A 21,023-nucleotide genomic window follows, 5' to 3' on the forward strand; every position below is an offset into this window, starting at 1 on the left:
TGTCAGTCCCAAGGGTGTCCTTAATAGAGAGGTTCTACTGTATTTATCTTCAAATACATGGTTGAAGTAATTATGCTACAGGTTGGCTTGTGTGAATTCCATGAAAGAAACTATTGATTTTGATGCTGGTTGTGGTCCAATTGGATATATCCAAAATACTTTCAATTTCACAGTGTGCCTGTTGAGAAGAGATTATATTTTAACTCATTCAGTCTTGACCCATCAAAAACTTTGTTATCTGAGATATTCTGTTCTACTTAATTCTGAAAGCTCAGAAAGTAGATTTTTCTCATATATTTTAGGTTTTAAAACCAGGAATTTTATGCATGCTTTCATAACAGAACTGCTCAGAAATCCATTTTGGCTTTACATACATCGAAATTCAACCGTGCTTTGACTTAACTGTTACCCATGGGGCCGGTACTTGTCTCTTCAGTTGCTATGGCAATCATGTAAACAACCAGTAATGGTGCTCAACATGACAGGTCAAACAGAATGCACTAAGAGTAAGTGAGGAAGCACCGTGGAAACTGTGGTCTATCGGGGATCTGATGAGCGTGGCCTCCCATCAACCTTGTGGTCTCAATCCATCCATATGTTTTATCAAGATTTGATTAAAACTCTCAAAGCATATCTCATTGAGCCACTCTTTCATTAGGGATGACCCCTGAAACGCATCAGATATTACTGGCTGCATAGGCCTCCATTACATTTAGATCGATGGATGTGCCTTAATATTTGGATGTGTTATATTTCACTTGAAAAGTATTAATATCATTGGTGATAAAATTATAAAGCTCACTGATTTCAGGCTAAAGTCGTTTACTGTCCCCAGCAGTTCAATTCATGGTCCTGTATAAGTTCATGCTATTCACGCACTGGGTGTAACTGCTTGCATCTTAAATGAACCACATTCATAATCCGCAATCAGTTATTCATAACCCGCAATAATTCATATCATGTGCTGGAATTTTCATATGCTTTGCGTAGGCTTGCATTGTCCGGGGCATGATCCATAATAAAAGTAACATGGAGTTAATGAAATCAATTATTCATAGTTTTTCTTTTGATGAGGGCAGGTCGGCTAGCATACCTGTATTTCCACGGGCTGCTGGCTGGAGGCGCATGTGTGGTGTTTATTTTGCACACATGCAGCATTGTTTTTGACAACTTCTTTGACTCGGATATGTAGTGACATCAACTGTCGCTCGCTACGTACAAATTGATGATTTGCTAAGCGTTTGTGACACCACTGTGGAGTACCTTTAAACGGGATTATTCATTTGCTTAAGAGAACCATATATGTTAAAAAGTGGATGCCTCATTTGAACTTTCTGTTGAAGTTGGAATATATTCTGTAGGAAGTTGGATACCCTGAACTTCTTTGGAGGTTTGGATAAAGTTGATCTGTGCAACTGGATTATATATCTTGTGGTAATTTTTCTCCGGGCCTGCAGAATTGGGTAAGTTTTCATCAATAAGAAATAAAATGGAGAAAAATATATCAGCAAATTTGATAGCTTGTTTGGATAGGTAGCAAAATCCTGGACCTTTTCTTTACTCAGATATCTTGTAGGCTTATTCTCCTGCCCATTGAACTTAGAAATATCAGGATTCAATGTTCTTGATCTTGGGGAAACATACATGGTGTTGAGAACCTGTCTGTATAATGGAGCATCTTGGTGTTGATTTTCTTGTATCATCACTAAGAATGAAGCAAGCTGGTGCGACTTGTATTAGGCTGACCTTATTGTCTTTGAAAGATGAGCAATGAGAATGAGCTGTTATCATTTTGAAGTGGATCAATGGGAAGTGATTGGAAAGTCTTGGGTCATAAAAAGAGAAAGCTGTGTTATAAATAGTTACTGATGAAGATCATGTCTTTTCTACTTTCAGATATAAAAGATTAATCAGTCCCTGTATGATGGGTTGGTGAAATCTAGTTCATCTCAAGATAGATCGAGGTGAGTGAAACAGTGAGTGCAAAAAAAATGTTTAGCCTCATGATAATTCTAATGTTGAGAGATGGAGAAATAAATACAAAACAAAAAGTGAAAACAGGCTCATTGATTTCATGTCTTTGGTTTGGCATGACTCTTGAAGAATGGTATGGTGAGTCACTCCAAGTTTTAATCAATACGGTGGTGACATTTAAAAGCGGAGTTTGATGATTATTGATGAGACCCACCATGGTTACGAACTAGTGGAGCGTCCATTGTTACATTCCAAGTTCATAGTGGTAGTTCATATCAGTCTTGCCGCTGTTTTTAATTGGCTGTGAAAGAAGAAATGCTTGGATAAAATCTTACTATTTTAGAGAAGTTATGATCTGTTTTCAGTAATTTCAATCAGACTCGACCAAAAGTTTGAAGTAAAAAGCTTATGTTCTAATGTCTAAAAATCCACTCAAGCCTTAACAGAACTGCATGTTACCTGAAATTGTCTTGTTCTCCCCAAATGAACCCTCTGTATGTTCCAGCAATCCAGGCAGAATAATGTCTAGCTGTTTGAAGGTGTCGCTACTGTTCTTGGTGCTGCTTGGTCCTTGTTATGGACAAGTCGTGGTCATCACAACTCCCCAGATAGACGTCAAGGAAGGTGACCAGTTCCCAGTGAAAATCAAACTCATGGGCGAGACATCTGATGAACTGAGTGTGGTCGTGCGGGTAAGTGATTTTTCCTTTATTTCACCCTTGTGTCTCCTCTTCTAGTTTTTATATTAGCAAAGGTGAGGACCGTCTTGTCAGAGTAAGGACTTTTCCAACCGTCACAAAGATACACAAGGGCATGACTCTTATTCATCCTGACGCTTGAAGGGTTGAAATTAATAACGTTCTGATGTGCTTATTTCCGCACACCAGAAGTGAGCAATCATTTTGTGAATGTTAACCCTTCAAGCTTCAGGCTCAAGCTCAGTTGAGCTAACACTGATGCTTGTCTCTAATGTCATTTGAGCGACTGGGCCATGTAATATTATCATAATTGTATTTTCTCTACAGTAATGTCCTATTTGTCAAGCTTCCTCATGTTTTTCTCTGGCATTGTCTATTATATTTCAGTTGAGTCCTGAATCCGACCCTGCTGACTTTGAAGGTACAAGTCTTGCCTGGGTCTTCAAGAAGGGAGCCAAAAATGAAGAAGTTGAATTGATCTTCACGACCAAGGATGATAAGATTCCAGAGAAGAATGAAACGTTTATTCTGGAGCTTCTTGTGATCAAGGGGCCAAGTAATGCCTTGGTTGGTGACCCATCGAAGGCTACTGTCATCATCTTGGCTAATGATGATGCATTTGGTGTCATTGGCTTTGCAGATGTAAGTCAGTTTTGTTGCTTGATATTCAACACTTACATTAACATCTTATCAAATTCTGTTCTGGTCTTATTTACTGGGTCGTTGTATCAATGCTACTTTAGAAAATCTTTAGGAATTGGGTTCCAAAGGGTTAAATACATGATGAGCTTGATGGAGATATATTAGCTTGTTAGTTATATGGCTAAAAAAGTTTAGGCTTTTAGTATGTTTCAGTATAATCTAATCTCAAGTTAAATCCTAGAGCTACACTACATGATCAGGACATCCCATAGTATTTTACTTGCATCCATTTTAAATTCACTGACTAAAATGACTGTATTGAGTATTTATAAATGAAACGTTTTATCGATGTCCCACTGGCTTACCCAAGGTTTTCAGTAAGTCAGTGTCAACAGTTCTTTTGGCTTCATGCAGAGATTGTTTTTGTGGCTTGATGTCCCATATTCCAAGTAATATTCAACGCTATTGATTTCTTCAGCCGTCAGCCAAATCTGTAGAAGAACTGATTGGTAAAGCAAATCCTGTGAGTTTGACTGTCAAGAGAACACAGGGATTGTTTGGATCAGCCAGAGTCGCATTTCAGGTAACCTTGGTCTTTGAAGATGTGTACGATGTTTCTCAAGTAATTCAAAGACAGAGAAATCTATTCACAAATATTAAGCTTCCGTTGAAGTAAAGGAAAACAGTAAACCTACAATGAAATATGCTGTTCTGTTTCCATGATTTTCCAGTTCAGGTTTCAGATCTTGAGAAAAAAATGACAAGATAAACCAACTAATTGTGTCAACAGGGTGTCCAACGAAGTAGCAGAGATAGTCTTAACTCCGCTCCCGGGCGTAACAGTCAGCTTCCAAGCAGAGCTTATCATCTAGCCTCAGGGTTATAGTTTCAACTCCACTCGTAAAAACATGTGGTTTTCTCCATCATGTTCAAGGATATTGTGTATGGTATATTTGACCTGCAGTATTGTCGATGTCAACAATAAATATTTCTCAGCTTTACTATGCAGAAGTGACAAATGCACATGATCATAATCAATTGACTTTCTTTCAGACATCTTGGAATAATGGAACATTGAGCGGTCCATCTGACATCAGTCCAACAGCTGGTGAGATCATCTTCGGAGAAAACCAGGCGTCTGCTATACTCACCTTCAGTATCCTACCAGATGAGGTAAAGTGCTAAAACATCGCATGTGATTTTGAATAAATTTTACGCCATGACTATAGCTATTCCATTCTCATGGCAAGTTCCTGCGGTGGAACAATAATGATAAAGGTCGCAGGAGTTGGCCCAGATGAATCTGCTCAGCTGACATGGGGTTGCTCTAAGTCTGCAACCCTTAGACCTTTTGTTATCACTCACCTAATTGTTACAAAACTTGTTGCAAGATTGATTTGAGGAGAACCTCTTGATGATAAACCAAATAGTAAACCAGAAATGGCTACAAATACATCTCGCCAAGTTCGCCAACCTCAGTGGTTGGAGGAACCAAACTTGGGTGTGGTTGGCATTGGAATAATAACTATGAAACTCTTGAATGGATATTAACTGTTTTTTTGGTTGTTCCCAAAACTTGAACTTGTCAGACCTGGGGTACGCCCATCTGACTGTATACAAGAAACTACTACAGTTTATACTATGTGTGCATGAAGTGCTACAAACTCTAGCAGACAGTGAAATAATCAATGCCCACAACCATAACTAGCCTATTAATGTCGGTAACGGTTTATGAAATGTTGATGGAGTTTCCTCTACTGGGACATGAACTGATTATTTGATAGAAATGCCTTTTGCTCTTTAATAGTTTAAACTGGTTGCAGCAAAATATTTCAATCGTTTGAAGCCTATTGTTTCTTGTGGTGTTGACAAATCAGTAAAATAAGAGCTTTTAGAGATTTAGAACCCCATTGAGAAAGCACAGTAATAAAGGTTTAAATGGTGGTAAATCACTGATTTCATTTTTTCGGACATTTTCTCACCATGTATTATCTCAATAGGTTCCAGAAGAAAATGAAGTGTATCAGGTGACTCTATCCCTGAAGTCAGTTGGGCCTACCCTCAACACCGCGAGTTCAGTGGTCGAGATTATCATTGTGAAGAATGATGCACCAGTCAGGTTTGCTAAGGTAGGTTTCCAGATAAAATTGTCCGGTCATCTTAATCCTGATATATCAGTTTCCCAGATTGTTGATTGATTGTTGTGTGAAGGGAAAAGTAGGCCTTTCATCTAGCTGCCATACCCTGCCATCTGTTCACATATCGTATTAAAGAAAGGTCCAAGAAAGAAGATATTTAGCCTGGAGGAGATGGGGCTAATCTGAATCTGGGTGGACATCACCCAAAAGTTAATAAGTCTGTAAAGGAACAATATTTGCATGTAAGTCCCTTTTGTGTTTTTGACAGATAGAGTCATTATTCCAGTAGGCTTGAACTTGAAATAATCGCCTTTATACTATTTTCTGGAGACAACGCGATGATCTTTTGATCAACTGTAGATCATCTGATTCTGTTCGATCAATGGGACTTGCATATTCTTGTATTCTTTTGAAATGAGGCTGTTATGTTTGGACTGATCGCGTAATGCCTACATCATCCCTAATTCCTTCTTTCAGTCCCAATTCATTGTTGATGAACTGAACAGCCAGAAGACCTTACAGATTCCAATATACAGAGGAATGTCTGCAGATGGGAGTGCTCCAGTTGGACCGGCGGACAAACTTGCATCAGTAAACTACTTCCTTGTGTCAAACTCGGCAAAATATCAACAGGATTTCCTCGGAAGTAACGGGACAATACGCTTTGATCCAAAGATTCGCACGGACTCCATAACAATCTATATCCAGCCTGATACGATTCCTGAATATTTTGAGAAATTCACCGTAGTTCTAGCAAATCCTGTTGGCAATATTGTCCTCGCCGAACCAAAAGTTGCTGAAGTTGTTATTAATCCGAATGATGATCACAATGGAATCTTGGAAGTGAAATCTAAATCAGGTGCTGTTCGTCCCAGCATAAAGGTCAATGAAGATACTACAGTCTCTACAGCAGATTTGTCTGTAGTTCGGCGTGGTGGTTCTTTCGGGGTCATCTCTGTGAAATGGGAAATCACACAAGATTCGGGAAAACCGGTTGCTGATCTGACCCCTACTTCTGGAACGATCGAATTCAAGGAAAAAGAAACAGAAAAGCCGATCACAATTTTGATTGTACAGGATACTGCGCCAGAAGTTGTTGAAACGTTTAAAGTGACTTTAGTTAATGGTTCAGTCACTGGTGGAGCTAGGCTTGGTGAGGTTACTACTGGGAGTTTGACGATTGAGGATAGCGATGATGCCTACGGTGCTTTTGGGTTTGCAAGTGGAGATCAACAGAAGCTGGAGAGTGTAAGTGTGAAAAATATGTGTTGCACTGACAATGTCACAACCTTGAATCAAGTGAGTGAAGAGCTGGCAGATCAGTTCTTCAGACACATACAATCATTTGAGATAAGTCATCAAATGGATTTACAATAAGGAACATCATGGGGCGGGTTTTTGCACCAATGATTTTCAAGGATAGGCCTTTTATTACTTTTAGTGTGTTCGAATGTGGTTTCCCTTTGAAGTCTTTGATCTCATCTTACTTTATCTGACCTCCATGTTTCAGTCTGTCGTGCCCCGACATATCCAGCTGACGATTACCCGATCTGGCGGCACCATCGGCCAAGTCCAGCTCAACTATACCATTGTTTACGTAACTAATGGGACCATTTACAAGGACGCATTAGAACAAGGAAGCACAGGCTCTGTTGTGTTCGGGGAAGCTGAGCAGAAGAAGATACTGAAGCTGATTATCAAAGCGTCAACGTTCCTCAACGTTGGGGCGTATTTCCAGGCAACGCTTGACGGCGTTGACCTCACAGACAAAGGTATTGTCCACTTCAGTAGTCCTCGCATCGGCAGTGAGTCGACGATGCTCCTGAACGTGACAGCTGAGAATGCTGATGGTGAGATTGGATTTACACAATCTGGAGATGTCCTTGCAGAGGAATTACCAGATAAGGCTCAGTTGGTAAGTTTGATTTCCATTCAGGCTTGGATCCAAGGAGAACAATCCCAAACCTGTCCTAAAAACCAAGACGTCTTTATATATGTATTGCTAATACAGTTGTAACTATGAGAACGATTTCATTGCACTTCAGGTTCGCTTGGGTTTGAGTCGTGAGGGTACCAATGGTGATGCCACAGTATCCTGGAGTATGAAAGCATCTGGGCCGAATGCTTCTCTTGTTACTACAGGGGACATCAAGCCTTGGAGTGGCCAGGTCAGCTTCACATCAGGTACGTCATTAAGTCTAGATTGATTCTCTGTTTGCAGTGTTGAACATTGTGTTTTGACACAGGTGATAATCAAAGTGATGTACGTCTATTAAGGAATGACTTCCAAGCATTTCTTTGTGTATTTCAGGCCAGAAAGAGGCTTTCATCGACCTGCTCGTCCAGCCAGACACAATCCCAGAAATTGATGAGCAACTCATGATCACATTGGAAAAGGTTGAACCGTCACCAAAACAGAAACTCCGCTCCGGTGCTACAGAGCGTAAGATTGTCATCAAGGAGAATGACAACCCTGGTGGAACGTTTGAATTCTCGGCTCAAATGTCAGGCAACTATGTCCTCAAGGTTTGTTGATATCAATTCTTTGCCAAAGACTTCAAAGGTACATGTATGTCTAGATGGCTATCTTTATGGGAGATTCAAAGAAAAGTGGTAGGCATTTAATAGGATGCAATGAGCACTAAGCTTCAACTGGGACATTATACTATCCAAGCTGGCTGCACAGAATTGAGCTATTTTAAGACAAATTGACAACCATGATACCACTGTGTCACAGCTTCGATACTATCAGCAATGTTGAAGAAAGAGATGTCGTCATCCAATTTCAGGAAGGAGGTAATCCAATCTATGTGAATGTGACACGATCAGGAGGTGCCCTTGTGCAGAGGTCAGTTCTTTATTCAATCAGTCCAAACGGAGCATCACAGTTCTATGGCGCTCAGGATGTCATGGTGTTCAACCAGGGGGACAAGTTCAAGACGGGAACCATCCTCACCATTGATGACAACATACCTGAGGTAAGTTGATTGTGATGCCTGGCTTCAAGGATAGATTGGTCTAATGGTTAAGGTGTGGGATTTCTAATCTAAGGGTCATTGGTTTGATACCCAATATGAATACAGCGCTTGTGGCCTCAAGAAAGCCTCTTTACTAATGTGTCCTTTGAATGAGATGTGAAGCCCAAATTCCTTGTACCTGGTACCTAGCCAAGTAGCATGTTGGATTAGTTTCGATGCAGTACATGTGTTAACCCAGCAGCATTAAGAAAAAGAAGAAATTTAATGATTGAGGAAAAGTGAAAATTTAATTATCACATTTACTGTTAACTCTACCTTTAGATTGACAACCTGTTCGAATTAAAACTCGAATCCTATAATCTGGCTGTGGCTTCTACCCCTGCTGTGATTGGTGACAATAGCCTCATCAACATAACAATATTAGCCAATGATGATCCTGAGGGTGTGATCGTCTTCAACAAGTCGGCTCTGGTTGTTCCTGTCAGTAAGTTACTGTTGCTTTCTTTTAATTGCTTTTGAGTAGTTAATTCATCTAAATGCATAGAATCAAGACAACACCAGGTGTCATCCATCCCCGGTTCGATCCCCTCAGTCAGCTCTTCCTCACTCCACCCAGGTGAATGAATGGGTATGATTGAGCTGCTCATCTGTGTCTGCTGAAAGATTCAAGAAAGTCCAGGGTTAAAGTGTTAAGTCAGCTGATAGCCACTAATGCTGTCGATATCAGACTAAACCAAAAACTTCGTTTTTATGTGACATTTTCAGGTGAGAGTAAAGGAAGCACTATCACCACAGCTGAGGTTGATGTCCTGAGGACACGAGGAACCTTCAAGAAAGTAACAGTGGATTGGAAGGTTGTCAAGAACACATCAGACCTGACACCCATGAGTGGCACTGTCACATTTGAAAACAGGCAAAGCAAGGCGACTATCAACATTATGACACTGGCAGATGAGGTATAGTCTTTTTACGATTGTCAAGGTTTCGAAAAGGGAATCACAAAAAATTGTCTGTTATGCTAAACAGACATGTGTTGAATGTCGATTGTGTGGTGGGCTTAATCTGACACGACAGGGATACTTAAAAGGCATGGATTAACTTTTGATGTCAGGACGAAATGGTTATTGCGTAGAGATCTAATTCTAATATTTATGCATTTCAGATTCCAGAAGATACTGAGACGTTCAGTGTTGAACTTAGTAACCCAACCAATGGAGCAAAGATTGGCAAGCCGGCTTCTGCACAGGTTGTCATATCCAAGAATGATGATGCAATCTATTTCAAAGGTGAGTATCATCAAGGATGTGGTGATTTACAATCAAAACAAGATATTCAGAGCCAATGTGCATGTTTCTATTAACGCTGTTGCATTTATAGCCTTGGCAGTTTAGAGTACCAGTACCTGAATATTTGTACATGTTTTTGTTCTTCCAGCCCCTGCCTCTGTAGACATCCAGGAGACGGAAGGTGTCAAATTTACCGTTGTCAGAGACAGCGATGCCAAACAAGTTGCTAAAGTCAAATACAGGACGGTAAATGGTACAGCCTCTGGAGGGTTAGACTTTGTGCCAATAGATGGTGCACAGTTGACGTTCGCTGTCGGAGAGAAGGAGAAGCAGATTGAGATCCAAATATTGAATGACAAACTGCCGGAGCCGAATGAGACATTTTTTGTGGAGCTATATGATGCAGAAGGTAAAAACAGAAGTGTTCGAGTCTGAATTTGTCACTTCCATGTGACCATACAAAGTGTTCTGTAAATGTAAACATTATTTCTTGTAATTTTCATTGATACCCTTCCCACATTGGAAGTTAGGCCTCCCGTATAACACTACAGTTTTCTTCTGAAAAAAACCTTACAGATTTATAGATAGTTTCTGAACAGTTGTCTGAGATCATAAGACAAAACAAATTCTGATTCTACAAATTTCTTTCAAATTCAAAATTACAGGTGATGTGGTTGTTTTCGGGGCGACCAAGGCGACTGTCCGCATCCTTAGCAATGACATGGCTGGTGGGGTATTCAAGTTTACTGCACCATTGTCTGAGGATGCCAAGGAAGGGAGCCCTACTTCATTCAAGTGAGTAGAAATGTACAGTAGATATAACATAGTTGAGGGTTAAAGGAAAGAACGACAAGAATTTTGATTTCAGCTGCTGCTATTTTGATACTACTTTGTCTGCTCATCATCAACCTCAACTCCCTGAAGGAACATAAGATTCTGCACTCCTGGCTTTCTTTTAAACATTCACACTGACGATCTCTGCCAGCATCATCCAGTTTGAAATAGAGTCAACCGTCTTGCTCAAAGAGACAATGATTAAGCAGTGGTGGTCTTCATGAGAGTCAAACCCATACTACCACACTGTCAGAAACATGGTGCTCTAATCGCTATAAACAGCTTGTGTCTGAACAGGTTTATCCCATTATTTTTAGTGTTATTCGTGATATTGCGCAATTTGGAAGTGTGGCGGTCTTCTGGGAGATCTACAGCATCAGTAGCAACACATTCAACCCTAACGGCACAGACTTTGACAACATGAGAGGCTCTGTGGTCTTCAAGGAAGGAGAAAAGGTCAAAGCGCTGACTGTTACACCGAAGGCGGATGGCGTGCCCGAATTTGATGAGATGTTCAAGATTGTTTTGTTTAACACCTCAGGTGAGTAGACCACTGGAAATTGAATTAGTTCAAGGAAAGCATTGTGGGTATTACTTTGTGGCAAAAGATGATGCACTTCTGACTTTGATGAAATGTATCTTGAACATGTTTGTTAAAGACCTGATTCGTCCCCAATGTAAAGCTGTGAAAGTGTTGTTCTTTTGACTTCTCTTTCTGTGTTGTACATTGAGGAAACGTTTACAAACATTGCCAACCTGACCCTGCTGTGATCTTTCAGGGTCTCAGACATAGAATAGGCATGGTGTGTATCTTCATTGGCAGTGGTGTGTCATGTTGTATAATGCTTGTTATCCCTATTACCTTCCAGTCATCTCTGACGATGTTGATAACTTACAAGCGTCACTCGCCAAGACGGACTTGACCGTAAACCTGACCATCAAAATGAATGACGACCCCCATGGCGTACTTGGCTTCCCAGTGACGTCCAAAGAGAGAGATGTGGCAGAGGACTACTACCCTGGGTTCAAGAATACAACCAAGACAAATTTCACTGTTCAGAGGACGATGGGAGATGTGGGTGATATTGAGGTAAGGGAGTTGCTTGATGTTTTGGTTTAGGAAACATTTTGATAACATCCATTTTGGTGTCCCTGTGATTTAAACATTTAAGTTTCATGTCCATAACCTTGCTGTCTCTTTATCTTATCTTATTATGAACTGCATATTTCAGGCTGTCTGGGGTATCTACTCTGACTCCGGTACCAACCTACCAAGTATGCATGACCTTCTCTTCTTGGGTACTGTCCCGACGTCGGTGAAGGAAGTAGCCACCAAGAGAAGACTTGGTACTGGCACGGTTGTGCTGCAGTTTGAGGCCACAGCTGGTGAGTACAAGATTGGCAAAACGAACACACAAGCAGACGGCACTTCACGGTGATGCACAACCACATGTCGGTAAAATCTTCACTCCTTTTCCAATCACATATTGCTTTTGCTGTGAATTTACTGACAGCCATCAAGAAATGATGCATGGTCGTGCTGCAGTTTGAGCCGAAGGTGGGCTAACAAAAGCACAAGCAGATGACACGTGCTGATGATGCCCATAATTTGGTAAAGTCTTCACTCATCATCCTTTTCCATTCACTTCTACCTTTGCTATGTCTTTGTCTATGTTGCAATAAATGCATGTAATATCAAGACAGACCTGAAGATGATTCTGTAACATACTCGATTTAAATTAGATGATTTCACTTAAAACAGTCCAAATGACTTCATATTGCACACACCATTTCACCTGCACAGTTTATTTTCTTGGGTGGGAAGTGTATTAATTTCAATAACTGGAGGTACATGTACATGTACTTGAATTGAATGACAGCAGCTTCCTTTAAACCATTAATGCCAGGCTGTCTCTTAGTATTCGACTACCTGATTAATGTTATATGTCTCACCTTTGAAATGCTAAACCAAAACAGTCATGAAAGTTAACTTCAGCATAAACTCTGTAGTTGCATCCACTCTCCATCGCTTTACATACAAATTTTAGGTTCATGGGTCTCTGTACCGGCTGCGCATCAGCCGTCTCCTGCAGACATCACATCAGGCTTCAGCATCAGCGCGTGGATTCAACCAGCTGGCGCGACAGATGGGTTCATCGTAGCAAAGACATCACCCAAAGGAGACCGGGTCTATTACGGCTTGAAGGTCAAGACTCAGAAGGTTGAGCCATTGACTACGATTGACTTCAGATATGCTTTGAAGGGGAATCAAGTAAGTCAGTTAGCATTGAATCTGAGGCTTTGCTCACTGTTTTCAGCGAGAAGGGCAGATAGGTTTAAAATCACCTTTGGACATGTTTTTAAAAGGATGTTAAAAAAACAGTTTTATTCAGAAATCATTCAAGTAATATCAGACATCCCAGAGTCATTTGAATCTTCGTACAATCCACCCATATGATTTGAACTCAGGACTTGCAACCAAAAAGTATCCATGGGCAAGGAAGTTCTAATTACTCTTGGAGGTGAAGGTTCCTTTCTTCTTAGTAGCGACATTTGTTTCATTCTAGGACAGTCAGAATGCACCAATCAAGGTGACTGGTAAAGCTCTTGATGATGGAACGTGGCACAGCATCCTAATCACAGTCGATAGTGGTTACGTGGGAGTCTACCTGGATGGTGTCAACATTGGAAACACGTAAGTATGCTTCACCATCTCTTTTATGACCTTGAGCAAGTCAGTAACCTCATCCATTAATTATTGGTGTTGAAGTTAGATTCCATTTCCCTGAGAGTCCAATGATGGGCCAGGTCAAGCAAATGACAATCAGATATCTCCTTGAGATACAGCAGGTGAGGGGACCAATGCGCCTGCCAGAGCCTTTGCTCTCCTGGTATTAAAGGCAGAGCAAGGCAAAGAATATTTCACTTGTCAATATACTTGGTTTGTTGTTTACCTTTTCAGTCAACTTGGTGACAAGCAAACGGAGGATCTACCAGGAAACCTGGCTGTTGGCGCTCTACCGTCTGGTGCTGAGGCCTTCAAGGGACTGATGCAGGATGTTATAGTCTATAGCAGGAAGCTTGAGCCAGGGTGAGTTGGTCCAAATGATTTTTCATTTGTTCACTCATTAATCCACTGATCATCTAATACTCTTGAAAATGTGCTTCTTTGAGAAATTACAGAGAAACAAGCAGGCGTTGAAGTAGAACTGAGAGATGAGAGAATGGTGGATTGGTGACTTAACGTGTCTGCCTGTATGTCTGCAATCGGTAAATCGATGGCATCACACCTCCAAGATGGTCAATTCAGGCGAGATTTTTTATTTTCAGTGAAATCAAGGAGATATTTGAAACACCCTCTCGTAAGGATGTAACCCCTTTGTCAGGATATCTCCGCTTCCCTGACAAGATGAGACAGGCCTTCATCCACTTTTCATCCCTGGATGATGCAGTGGAAGAGAACAATGAAGTGTTCAGTGTCAGGTTGATCTCTGCCAAGGGAGGGGGACGTGTGTCGACGAATGATTACGCAGGCATTCTTAAAGGTAGGGGGTAACAAGCAATGAGCCAAGTCAGATATCAAAGTGCTCAAACCCATGATATCCAAATTATGAGCTGACACTTTAACCACAAGATTATGCTAAAGATTAAAAGGGAGCTTGGATCAGTATCTGAATGAGATTCAGCCCCTATTTTGCCAATTCTGATTTTGTCGATTGCATCGATTGCATTAAAAATCTCTTTTTTTTTCAGTTCTGAAAAGTGACAATGCAAATGGGCTATTTGGGTTCAGCAGTGGCTGCAAACCGACTGTTGCCACAACTGAGAACATCACCTTTAACTGTGACGTAGACAGAAGGAGAGGGAACCATGACACTGTTACAGTGAAATGGAAAATTTATCAGATGGTTAATGATGCCTTGGTCAAGGCAAGTGCAGACTTTGTCCAGTCAAGTGGAGAGGTGATTTTCAAGCCTGGCGACAGACAGGAGGTGGGTATATACACAATGTCCTAATCAATTTGCTGTCATCCGATTTAAAGCTGTATACTTTTGAAGGTTACCATGCCATACTCAGTCAGCCGAGAAAATATCAAATAATTAACATTAGATAATTTCAGAAGAATGATATTTCATCAATTGTCACTTTTCAGGTGTTGAGCTTTACCCTGAAGGATGACACATTGCCAGAACTTGAAGAAAGGTTCACCGTCAAACTGGAATCTGTCTCAACTGCTGATGGTCTCATAGGCACTACCAATATCAGTGGAGCTAGTATCGATGCAAAGGCTAATATGGCGGAGATTACGGTCGGCGAAAACGACCATCCGTATGGCTTGATGGAATTTGCAACAAACCTAGTGGCACCACCTAGTGGAGTTGTAGTAAAGCCATTGATGCAGAAACCAGAGGTACGATTCTCATTCTCACCCTGAATCATAGGGTGAACATTGACGACGATGGCTGCTTTCTAATCGTGCAAATCATTCTGTAGTTCGAACAAAGTTACTATAAGCAGACACACTAGAGAGAACAGTCTGGGCTGACGTGATATTTGCAGCTAGTTTCCTTACTCCTGATGATTTTGAAAGCTAATCCAGATACAAAAGATTGAAATTTTGTTTTATCATGTTCATAATTATCTATCAATCATTATCTTGAAGGTTCGAGTGGCAGAGGAAGCCCGTGTTGCCACTCTCATGGTTGTAAGGGCCCAGGGCGTGGTGGGCACTGTGAAGGTGGAGTGGCTGACCATGGAGGGCAGTGCTGTCAGCTCGGGGGCAAGTGCAGACTTTCAGGTAGGACTACTAGGTTTTTCTTTCAAAACAGGTTTAAAGGCTGGTACCTCCTTTATTGCTATTGTTCATTGTTGCTCATTGACCAATCTGGAATGATGAGTCAAATGCCCATTATGCTGTGATGAATCTTCTGCCAGTGGACAACTTTCAATAGGATAAGAGTTGTGAAGTTGTTAGTATACAGACAGAGATGAACATTTCAAATCTTATTTGCCAGATCAGAAGTTCTGGTATACTGGGCCTTTAAGTAATCACCTTCGTGAGTTTGATCCAGACACATGTCAAGTCAGATGATAATGTGCCAGATTCCTTTCAGTGCTTGGATTTATATCGTATCATTTGTAACTTCATCATTACTAGAACTTTCCTGATCATTGTATAGATGGCAATCATCATTACAGTGCTCATATAACTTGTGAACAGCACTTCACATTTTAGTAGTTTACAATCATAATGAAAGTAATGTCATTTTTGCGTTTGTGTTCCCCTTAAGTTTACTGGCATGTACCATTCCCTCAGTTCATCTGGTTTATGGTCACATTGCACTTCGATCATGTCTTGCTCAGAAGACATAGTAGCTGTATTAGTTGCCAAGTCATCATCTTGGGTCTCTCAATGATAGATGTAGTTTCTGCCTTCCAATCAAAGTGAACGTCCCTTGGTGTATTAATCAATTCAGTTTTCAGTCTTACTGTTCCCGCATTGCCCGTACTTTATGCTTTAATGTCAAGAATGTGTTGAGACATTCACGTAACCCCAAAAGCTTTCAGAAAGAGATTGATGTACTTTTGCACCCTGTTAAGCTGTTCTGACAACCAAAATGACAGATCGAATGGCATGGCTTCAATTTGCAAATTTCAGATTAGCCATCAATTAGTGCTCAGAATACTTGAGTAGCAATGGCTGGTAACTGGTTGTTCATGCAACTGGTTTCAAATATCAAACCAATATCAAAGGGTTTCTGTTTCTATTGTGAATTAGTAATTTATGTTCAAGCCTCAAGGCTGAAATCAGCCTCCAAGACTCACTTTTGAGCTAATACCCTGAAGGTTATGGCCTCCCGTTGAACTTTCATATTTCTAGAATATTTCTCTGACCCATTCTATCACTGGAATCTGAAAAGAGCCATACAGGTCGGCTAGAGATTTCATAAGGTATGTTCAGTGGGGTGGCAAGACTTGTCATGCAGTAGCAATATAGGTACAATGTATGAGGTTACCCCAGTAAAAACCACAGGTTCTGAAAGGAGATTTTAGAAGATGAAACAGAAAACAGGACACCTCAGATGTTTGAAGAAAGTCTAAAAAGCTTTCTGGTTTTTATTAAATGCTGATAAAACGAAATTGAAATTGTAATGAATTGTCTTGTTTACATTGACAGAATTCCGCTAGTAATCTTCTTCTGGGTCACTGCACTGGCAAATCGAATCCACGTACACTAAAATTGGAAGATGGGCATGCGGTCGATTGCTAACGATCATTAACTATCAATGAGATGTCAGTTTGTACGCTCGAGTTATTAGGGTCGTTGACATTTTTCACGCGTACGAGATGTGCAAGCTCTGACACCTTAGACCATCAGTTAATTCGATCGTTCCTCAGAGTTGCCGCGTTCAATTAAGAAATATGCCGGTCTTGTCAATCATGTCCATTAAAAGATTAATGACTCTTAAAGGTGATGAACATCTTTTCTTTCTGAACTCTGGTACATATCACAGATCACAGACAGTCGTGGTGAAAATGTAAGCCAGAACTGAAGTTACCTTCCTCAAGAGCTCTTGAACCAGTATGTAGACAATCTTACCATGCCTTTAATATTACAGTTCAATAGGAGATAATAACTGACTTAATACAAACCATATTGGATTGCCAGGTCTGAAATTCTTGTTCAAGAGATTAGTTCCCTCTCTTGTGCAGATCCATCAAATGAAAATTCTTATCCATAAAAAACCTCAACCTAGTTAACTGCATTAACGATGTAATCAAATTTGAATAAACTTGACTAGATTTTATTGGTTCTTCATTGCGGTAGTAGTCCCATGATGCTGCAAATGTGATGGTCGTGTTTTTTGTAATTGCTGAACAGCATGTGCGGCATGCAATAATGTGAGACACCATCACATGAGGTGCGGGATTCAGTTTTTAGATGATCTGGATCTTGTTAGTATCTGTAACTTGCTGTTCGCCGTTCTGTCTGCCTGTCTTGTCTTCTTACGTCTTTCTGGTTGTCTCAGGCACCACACTTCTCAAAATCCAATCTAGGAACTTCAAACCAGATCAGGTCTCACGACGAATTGCATCCTTCTCACCATGCTATACAAGTTTTGTGGATGTTGGCCCTTAAAAACAGCCGAAACTATGTATATGGAAAAAGAAAGAAGGCTCCTCTTCCTTTGTTCTATTTGACAATACCAAATTAGATATTGCAACGTAATATGTAGTACACCTTCTTCTGGGTGAATAATGATATTTTTCTTGCAGCTCTGTATCAATGGAAACTTGAAGATCATCATATTTCTTCATATTCCTTGGCATAAGTGATAAGAAGTGACAAATATCTTGATAAAAATATATCTAGGGCTCAGAATTGGAAGCAATATTGGGTGATTTATATTACAAACTTGGAGGGAAGTGGAGCCCCCAAGGTGGAAGACATTGACAAAAGATGAAGTTTATTATGTACACAGACGTGATGGAAGACGATCCTCAGTTAAAAGATTTCTTATAGCACTTCCACTGGCAGGTCTTTGCGCAAAGCGCTTCATTCAGAGTCTTCTGTACCAAGAACAATGACAACTTTGTCCAAGGAACAGAGCGCGAACACCGACAAATTTCAGTGCCAAACTTGGCAGTGATTGATGGAGCTTGGTCATATCAAACTGCATGAAAAAAATATTGTCCTTGTGAAGTGGACTTTAAGTGACCATCTGCTACTGATATTGAATTCCAATACCTGGATATCGGCTGATGTGCAAGCCATGATGGAGAAGAGGAAAAAATTTAATATTCGATGAGACTGATGACTTTTCTACCCTCATATTCACTTCGTTGATGACCCTCTGGCCCTATTGATTTCATGATGTGTTTCCAATGTATTCTTTTTCCTCATGTACTGGTCAAGTCAAGAGTAACCAAACTTGTTGCCTGGAAATATTCTGCATCACAGGCTAGCCCATTATCAGATGCATCCTTGCTGTCCTATTCACCAGCAAATAATTAAATAGAATTTTTCAATTTCTCTTAATTCTGCCCATTGGATGACTGCAGATAAAACTCCAGATGGTAAGGTTGTGTGGATGTTAACAACACACACTGATAACACTGTACATGAAACCTGTTCCCGGTTAATGTAACTTGCTCAGTCTCTTAGCCTTAAATTGACCATCTCTGTTGCCCTCATCACAACCAATATTGAATTCCAATACACTTAGAACGAAACTCAACAGCCCGGCAGGTTGGGTCATCATGATGGGGATAAGATGACTTCTTTCTCCAATAAGTCATCCATACTCTGCTGGAGATGGAATTCGCATCGGGAATACGTGAAATGATATTTGCACCAGTATAAAAACCCATAAAAGATTTCTGATAATGTCTGGTTTCAGTTCACTGGTTTATGGTCTTTCATCTCCTTTCCCACATGTGTCTCCAACGTTTGGCTTTGCAAGCATGATATATAGGGTTTGTTATAGAGAAACTGAGCACTAGTATAAAATTTAAAGAAAGAACATGGTCCTTTTGAGGGGAGGAGGGGGCTTTAAGCTTCAAGGGTGTTTTCTTGGTAGAGCGAAGCTGAAAATCCCTTCACATGAGCAAATTTTTGATATGCTGGTACAATAATGTATTCTTCAAAGAGAGCTCTAACAATCGTGCTGTGTCAGCTACATGAAACATTGGACTAATTAGACCTCTCATTATAAAGAAGCTGAGTTGGCAAGGGGTCTGAACCAATTAGTCCATGTGAATAAAGCAGGGTAGGGGGTAAGTGAGGTCACTGCTGCCTACAAGGCAATTTGACTGTCATAAAGTATTGATAATGACTTGAAACATTGATCACAGAGAAATTTGATATTCTTATTCTTAGTTATGAATTCAGGTTTTCTCTTTGAAACTGTTGAAATTTCGCGGTCATTTTCAAAGATTTTTTCGGAAATCAGGGGCCCCAGGCTCTTCTTTCCCCCTTTGGGATTGCTGATGATGGCCTTGCCTAATTAAGTCAGTTTAAAGATTGTAACAGAATGTGTTGGTTGGACTGTGATGTGGAGCACATTAATGGATCAATCAGCTGGTGCTCGCGAGATCCTCTCGCCAGCGATGGCCGGTTGAAGGAGCTGCTGATGATGTCAGTAGTCAGTTATATTGATAAATGACACATACTTGCAAGTCATGGCAACATGTGAAGAGTTTGTCTAGTAGGACGGGGAAACTGGCCATGTTGGATGGAGAATTAACCTGGAGCAATTAGCACTCCATGAGTTAGGGTCAAGAAAGTTTGGATCGTCACTGGAAAGTTATACAAGTTTGGTTAATTAGTGAATGAGAGTTGGATAATTAGTGAGGAATCACATGAGTTTATCTTATTAGTAAATATAATGAGAATTGGGTTAATCACTCAGACATTTCTTTGTCTGAGAGATTGCTGTGAGATACTGCAGGATTCTGTGGCAGTGTGATTACTATCTCCAGCAGACCATACAAAATATCTCCCCTATAAACTCTCAAACATGAGTTTGGTGTCTCGCAGGAAATGTATCTCTTGCTAATGGCCAATAATGTAAGCGGACGGAATCCATGGCCTTTGAACGAGAAATTTGTGTTCAGCGAACTTTTAGAGATCAATGATCTAGTAGAACTCTTACTTAAAAATTGTGTGGTGAATTTGCCGAAATACTGGAGGGTGTTGAGTGATGGACACTTAGGAGTGGAAAACAAACTTCCAGAGAAGAGTTCTGTGCCACAGTTCTTGACAGAAGGGTGAAATGGTCTGCACCCCTTAGAAATCTGCCAAGAAATAGATTGATACTCCATAGAAGAAGTCTGAAGATCTGTGTGTACGTTACCGGTTAATTGAAGGAAGGCTTAGGTGTGTATTGAGCTAATTCAGTTTTAAGGGCACATCTTTCTTAACTCTTCTGAACTCGTCACTATTGATTTGTGTTGTCTCCTGTGCAGTTATCATGAGTTCCCAAGCCCAAAACCTGTCATGTTATTGATGTTGACATCATCAATTCCCTGGCCATTCACCAAGCTAGCAATAACATATGATTGTCAATTTCCTCTAAAAACAGATGATAATTGATTGGTGTCAAACTCTATGTACCAATGCTATTTGTAATTAACAACAGGAAATTAAATTCTGACGGAACAAAATTGAAATCGAGAAACAATTTGCTCCTGATGTGTTAAAGGCCAAGTCGTCCATAAAGTTACGAGTGGTCCACCGGAAATTGGTAATAAAGATGCCTGTGGTCCGGTTATTGGACAAGCTAGCATGATGAAACTTGGCACGTAAATCATATTTCTATACCACCTTTATGCAGCAATAGTGTTGTAATTTGAGTTTTGTATGTCCGAATGCAAGGCATGGTATTAAGAAATTAGTCTTGTGCTAGGACAAATGGTCCAGAGTGCTTATACCATGGCAGAGATCCGACATGAGAGGAAGAAAAAAAGGCA

At 40.4% G+C, this 21,023-nt stretch overlaps 2 protein-coding genes across 2 annotated transcripts; both read left to right on the forward strand.

Annotated features, from left to right (window-relative positions):
* Positions 1 to 2,495: 2,495 nt before the first annotated feature.
* LOC135483016 (adhesion G-protein coupled receptor V1-like) lies at positions 2,496 to 4,075 on the forward strand. The gene is made up of 4 exons (XM_064763513.1): positions 2,496 to 2,666; positions 3,060 to 3,314; positions 3,793 to 3,897; positions 4,046 to 4,075. Exons 1-4 carry the CDS (start codon positions 2,496 to 2,498, stop codon positions 4,073 to 4,075), a joined length of 561 nt encoding a protein of 186 aa, XP_064619583.1.
* A 6,383-nt stretch (positions 4,076 to 10,458) lies between these two features.
* On the forward strand, positions 10,459 to 15,767 carry LOC135483017 (adhesion G-protein coupled receptor V1-like). The gene is made up of 12 exons (XM_064763514.1): positions 10,459 to 10,511; positions 10,868 to 11,091; positions 11,420 to 11,640; positions 11,783 to 11,936; positions 12,599 to 12,822; positions 13,118 to 13,245; positions 13,513 to 13,641; positions 13,881 to 14,095; positions 14,304 to 14,542; positions 14,704 to 14,961; positions 15,214 to 15,348; positions 15,750 to 15,767. The coding sequence occupies exons 2-12, from the start codon at positions 10,971 to 10,973 to the stop codon at positions 15,765 to 15,767; spliced, it is 1,842 nt and encodes a 613-aa protein (XP_064619584.1). The 5' UTR covers positions 10,459 to 10,511; positions 10,868 to 10,970.
* Positions 15,768 to 21,023: the final 5,256 nt, after the last annotated feature.

Source organism: Lineus longissimus, chromosome 2 (genome assembly GCF_910592395.1).
Source record: "Lineus longissimus chromosome 2, tnLinLong1.2, whole genome shotgun sequence".
Taxonomy (NCBI): Eukaryota; Metazoa; Nemertea; class Pilidiophora; order Heteronemertea; family Lineidae; genus Lineus; species Lineus longissimus.